The 5,912-nt window shown below is 35.0% G+C and overlaps 1 protein-coding gene across 1 annotated transcript; it reads left to right on the top strand.

The window, feature by feature from the left end:
- The first annotated feature begins 3,346 nt into the window (after positions 1-3,346).
- On the top strand, positions 3,347-5,233 carry LOC132285780 (transcription factor MYB108-like). Its single transcript, XM_059788035.1, has 3 exons — positions 3,347-3,639; positions 3,885-4,014; positions 4,186-5,233. The coding sequence occupies exons 1-3, from the start codon at positions 3,474-3,476 to the stop codon at positions 4,838-4,840; spliced, it is 951 nt and encodes a 316-aa protein (XP_059644018.1). The 5' UTR covers positions 3,347-3,473; the 3' UTR covers positions 4,841-5,233.
- The last annotated feature ends 679 nt before the right edge of the window (positions 5,234-5,912 follow it).

Below are 5,912 nucleotides of genomic sequence, written 5' to 3'. Positions count from 1 at the left end.
ACACCCTCTACCTCACAAGAGGATTGACCCTCTTGAATCCAATGAAAGCAAAGGAATCTCAAGTTCTCCTTCTAAGGTTATGAAGATGATGATGAGGCAATGCTTTTGTCTTCCAAGCTCAATGATCTAAGGCAAATGGAAGGGCACCAAAATGAAGCTTTAAACCATGACTCAAGCTTTGCTCTAATGGTGGTCAAGTTAGGGTTTAAGAGGAAAAAATGAAATATGCAAGAAGAAATACAAACTTTAAGTTAAATAAGGTGGTGGGCTTCTCCACTCACTAGGTGTTCTTGCACCACCTCTCACACACACACTTGCAAGACTTAATCTTGTGCTTACACTTGTCATGAATCTAAGGTATTTCCCTACACTAAATCCTAGCCTACACTTGTCATGAATCTAAGTCAACATGTGCTCCAATCCTAGGCCAACAAATGGATGAATCTCTACCCTCCATGTGTTAAGGGATAATGGCTCCAAGTGGTTTCACAACCAAGCCAACAAGTGGCACCTTAGGAATGTGACACTTGTCACATTTTTGGAAATTGCAAAAAAGTCCTTTTTGAAAATATCTTCCAAATTAAATTGCAAAATGGTCCCTAAGACGAAAAATAATTACTTTACTTAATTACACAAAAAACCCCTCAAGTTTAAGGAAATTGCCAAAAGTTATGCATTCATGCCCTTTACAAGGGAAGCGAACATTTAACATACTTTTCTACAAAAGTGTAAATGTAGATATCCTAGAATTCTAATATCATGGATGTATGTAAAGGTGGAGTCAAATCCGAGCATAAAAAGTGGGATTATGTAAGGAAAAATGAAAAACGACAAAATGACGAAATAGGGAAAAGACGAAAAAAAAGAAATTACCGAAAATGAAAAGGAAAGGAAATGACCGGGTCATTACAAAATATTTCCGAAGAAACTATACATTCATACCCCTAAGAAATGAAATTAAAAAGTATGATTTTCTATGCAATTAAACTATACATTGACAATAAAATAAAATAATGTGAATGTATGTGGTGTCGGAAACCAAGTCCGGACACCAAACCCTACCTTGGGTCCTACAAAACCCTAAGGTACACGAAAAGGAATAATGAAATAAATAATAATATTAATAAATAATTAAAAAAATTTATCCCGAAAAAGGAAAAAATGACACGGTCATCACAAAGTATCACATAAAGTTTAGATTGTTTTATTCGAAAACTTACTGGCCAACTTGAACTGATTTAACAACACTGAATCGGTTCAAGGTTTTCTTAAATGTTTTGGTAACTTACCTTCCTAGTCTGTTTTGACTCCTATTTGGTTTAGACTTCGTTCCAAAAACCTATGCACGAATTTAACTTGGTTTCCAAATATCTTTAGGTCTTCCAAACTTCTATATAATTTCTCTTTCATTCAATATAGAGGTATGGCGTTTTGGACAAAAATTCATTATTTTGAGAGAGTCTTTTGAGAAATTTTTTTCAGAAAATTAAATCTGATTTTTTTGTTTTTATTTTGAGAACACACACATGTATACATGAGTGATTTAGTTGTGTTGTTATCTATCTTGTTAGAATTGGACCATAATTGAAGATTCAGAGATTCCGAAAAAGCAAATCTATTTCTTCTACATCAAATTCAGATCTTAAAGAAATGGGTGAAGCGATCACACTTTGAAAGGGTCAAATCATTCGAGAGTGTTGTTTGATCTATCAACAATCCTTCTACAGAGATCAAGAGTAAACCTGGAGTTAAGAGCTGTTGGACAGGATATTGCAAAGCCGGAGATTGTCAGCGATTGGTTTTTGGTAGAACGATAGGGTGTGAGCCTGAATCAAAGTCTATTGTATTTTGTTTCATAAATAGTGGATCGTTTTGCTATGGACTGCACAGTCCACAAGGTTTTTTCCACACCAATTGGTCTATTATGCCAATTGGGGTTTCCTTACTAAAAATCCTGGTACCATCTCTCTAACTCTACTTTATTTACTTTTCAGTATTTATCTGTGTTATTGTGGATGTTTAATTAATCATATTGCTTAGGTAAATTAATCAATCACAAAAATTGAGCAAGTTGACCTATTAATCTCACCTAGGTCATTTAGATATTTAATCACAATTAAATCAACTAACAGTTTTTGCACCGCGTAACTCATACTAAGCTTGCCAAATTAAAAAGTACATCAAAGGGCCAACTTAATCCACGAGATTGTGTTATTCCGAGTTTTGGGAGGGTTAAATGCACATACCCTTACAAGTTACTAACTTTAATTATATCTATACTTGACATTCTTGTTATATGTCTGGTATGTGGTAAAATTTCGTGTTAAGATAGGGTAAAGTGAAAAGGGTCATTAAGGAAGGGGTGAGCAAGAAATGTGAATGGGAAATTTGATTTCTTCTCACCTTTTACATTTTTCCTTCCTCTAATATACTTCTTCCATTGGTTACAATTTTTAATCCTTTGTTCCAAAGCGGACTAGGCTTGTCAATTTAAAGAGTTAAAGGGCTAACTGAACACCAGATTCTTACTATTGAGGGTTCTTAGAAAAATCAGATGTAAACCTATGGTTCGAAACCGATGTAGATTGGATTTTTATTCTAATTCGAATATGGATCTAATACAATCCGAACCTAATATATCTAACCTTATAACTAAACATATGAATGGATCCAGTTTTAAACTGATTCTGATATAATTAAGATATGAATTGAAACACTCGGTCCGATAACTCATTAGTGATCCGGATTCGATCTAAGCCTAATAAGATATATGTCACGTAACTTTCACAAGCAGAATGACAGTTTTTATTTCAAATTCGTGTCTTTTACATCACAATAAAGCAAACTTACGATTAAATAAAGCCTCACTCTCATTAGGCTCGGCAAATTGTACAAAAATTAAAAAGAAAAAGTGTTAGGTGTGTGAATATGTTTTGGTAACATCTATTGTAACATTTAATTTTATGAAAATTGTTCATAGGAATCATTTTTAATGGTCTTTTACCTTGAAAAAGCGGAAATTTTGAGACGAAAAGAAAGTCAAAAAGTTCAAGCAGAAAACAAGCAAAAATGACAGGACAGCTTGTATGGAGAAAAATGCAAAAAACCATTTCCGCGGAACTGCTAACCTCAGTAGCACACAATGAGAGGGAAGGGAAAGTCAAAGGGTCAAAGTTCTACTAAACAAGTATAATCATAACCATGTTTAAGTGTTAGTTTACTGTAAAACTAGTATTAGTTATTGATTAAACCAAATCCCTCTCACATGTGACACTTTTCAAACACATCCATGTATCTATATAAAGCCCACTTCTCTGTCCTCATTGTACTAATCCAATCTCTCTCTAAAAACACATCTCTCTCTCTCTCTCTCTCTCTCTCTCTCTCTCTTAAACTCTCTCCCAATATTCTCCCATCAATCAAAAACCTTTTTTGTATCAATCAATCAGACTCTCCATTTGGGGGAAATATTCATGGATGTTAAAGATAGAGATTGCAACAACTCTGCCAATATTAGTGAAGAAGAAGAACAGATGGACCTGAGAAGAGGCCCATGGACTGTTGAAGAGGACTTCGCTCTCATCAATTACATCTCTACCCATGGTGATGGTCGCTGGAATTCTCTTGCTCGTTGTGCAGGTAAATCAATTATATGTATATATATATATACACACACACACATCCATGAAATGGGTTTGTTTCAATCATATTTCTAAAACCCAAAACTGCAAATTCTTTACTTCCCTTTCTACTTTCTCTCTCTAACTTACTGCTTATATATATATATATATCATTTTCTATAGTTGCTTTAGTGAGTGCTTTTAACTTTACCAAATTAATATTTCTAACATCGATCTCTACATGAATAAATTTCAATGAAACAGGCCTCAAGAGAACAGGAAAGAGCTGCAGATTGAGGTGGTTGAACTATCTTCGTCCTGATGTTCGACGTGGAAACATCACTCTTGAAGAACAACTTTTGATCCTTGAGCTTCATTCTCGTTGGGGCAATCGGTACATTTTCCAACCACAATATATATATATATATATATATATATATAATAATAATAATAATAATAATTTTTTATGGTTTCTTGATTTAATCAAATATATATCATTCAAAACTGTTTCATTAATACTATCTCAGCTACTGATCTTAATTGATAATGTTTGAAAAATGTGTAGGTGGTCGAAGATTGCTCAATACTTGCCGGGAAGGACTGATAATGAGATCAAGAATTACTGGAGAACTCGGGTTCAGAAGCATGCGAAACAGCTGAAATGTGACGTGAACAGCAAGCAATTCAAGGACACCATGCGTTACATTTGGATGCCGAGGCTGGTGGAGCGGATTCAGGCGGCTGCCGCCACCGCCACCGCCGCCGCCGCCACCGGTGGAGACTCCTCCACAACCACCTCCAACACTTATCAGCTCAACAATTCCATCAATATGACCCCCACCGGCCACGTCGGATTTCCACCAGCTACCGTTGGGGGTGCGCAGGTTAACACTATTGCCACCCCGGAGAATTCTAGCACGGCGGCGTCATCGGACTCGTTTGGGAATCAGGTTTCACCTGTCTCTGACTTGACTGATCAGTATTACAATAATCCGGTGCCGGTTAACAATATCCAAAACCAGGATTATTTCCAGGTTAATCAGGCTGATTTTTCGGAATCCCTAATTAGCCCATGTGGTTACTTTAACCAAGGGTTAGATTTCCAAGCTATGGAGCAGAACAACCAATCGCAGTGGATGGAGAGTGGGGACATGTCGGACAATTTGTGGAATGCTGAGGACATTTGGTTCTTACAACAGCAGTTCCGCAACAACATGTGAACAAATAAAGGGCCGTATTGACTTGTAGAGAGAGCGATTTAGAAAACTACTTCTATTATCAACACATATGGTAGAGGACACAAATGGAATTTGTGAAGAAAGGGAGGTCAATTTGTGGATTTATTCTTAGTTATGCTTGTACTCTTTTTTTTTTTTCATTTTAATTATTTGGGGAGGGTAAAGTTGAGATTTGAGTTTTATTAGTCTCAATATTCTTTGAAGTTAACTCGTGTAATTCAATTCAATGTTACTAGTTACTATGATTGTACCACCTCTGTTCCGAAATAGATGTCGTCTTTGGTATTTGTGACTCAGAACAATGTGAGTTACAAATACCAAATGCAATATTGAATTCGAAACAGAGAGAATATTAATTATAAAAGCTTTTATTAATCCTTATCCTTTTGTATAATATCAAAAGGGTATCCCATTTTCAAATGGTACTATGTATCAGCGTCCAATCAATTAGGGGTTCTTTTATAATAAAATGGATAATTCTTGAATTAGGAAGAGTTCAATAGTTTAATTGAGAGAGAGGCATTTCTCTAATCATATGAAAGTTCAGGTTTAATTTTTTATGCGCTTCAGTATATGATGGGATTCACACAAGTTGTTACGAATAGTCCAAAAAAAATCAATTTTTACAACTGAGATAGTTATATTAATATTTTAAGTGTGAATATGTACCATTTATTATATTGTAATGTTTGTTTGAGAGTCATGGAATTTATGAAACATGGTCCATGGGGGCCTGAACCAGAGATTCAAGATTTATAGGGTTTAGGTAGAAAATGGAGCCTAGCAATCATTTTGGGGCCATGTCACGAGGTTGAATTATGTAGCCCTTATCATGTCATGTTGAGGGAATGCCATGTAAGTGGACTTCGATCTGATCTCATGTGACCTAATTGTCCCATATTTTTAAAACTCTATATTTATTTTCTAACCATTGTACGGACAAATAGTATTGAAACCATAAAACTAAACAACAAGATACAACACTATACATAAACACAAATTTTTATTTATTTTTTTCCTAACAAATAGATTAAAATACTATTCATTTTATCTC

This window comes from Cornus florida, unplaced genomic scaffold (assembly GCF_030987335.1).
Source record: "Cornus florida cultivar Cherokee Brave unplaced genomic scaffold, ASM3098733v1 CherokeeBrave_3.0.0_Hap2_Chr01, whole genome shotgun sequence".
Lineage (NCBI taxonomy): Eukaryota > Viridiplantae > Streptophyta > Magnoliopsida > Cornales > Cornaceae > Cornus > Cornus florida.
The sequence above is the reverse complement of the archived record's forward strand: the minus strand, read 5'-3'. Positions and strand labels throughout refer to the sequence as shown.

Excerpts from the sequence above, each read along its gene's own strand:
- LOC132285780 (XM_059788035.1), top strand. The coding sequence starts at position 3,474 with ATGGATGTTAAAGATAGAGATTGCAACAACTCTGCCAATATTAGTGAA. Across the intron at positions 3,640-3,884 it reads TTCTCTTGCTCGTTGTGCAG|GCCTCAAGAGAACAGGAAAG; the intron begins GTAAATCAATTA and ends TCAATGAAACAG. Across the intron at positions 4,015-4,185 it reads CATTCTCGTTGGGGCAATCG|GTGGTCGAAGATTGCTCAAT; the intron begins GTACATTTTCCA and ends AAAAATGTGTAG.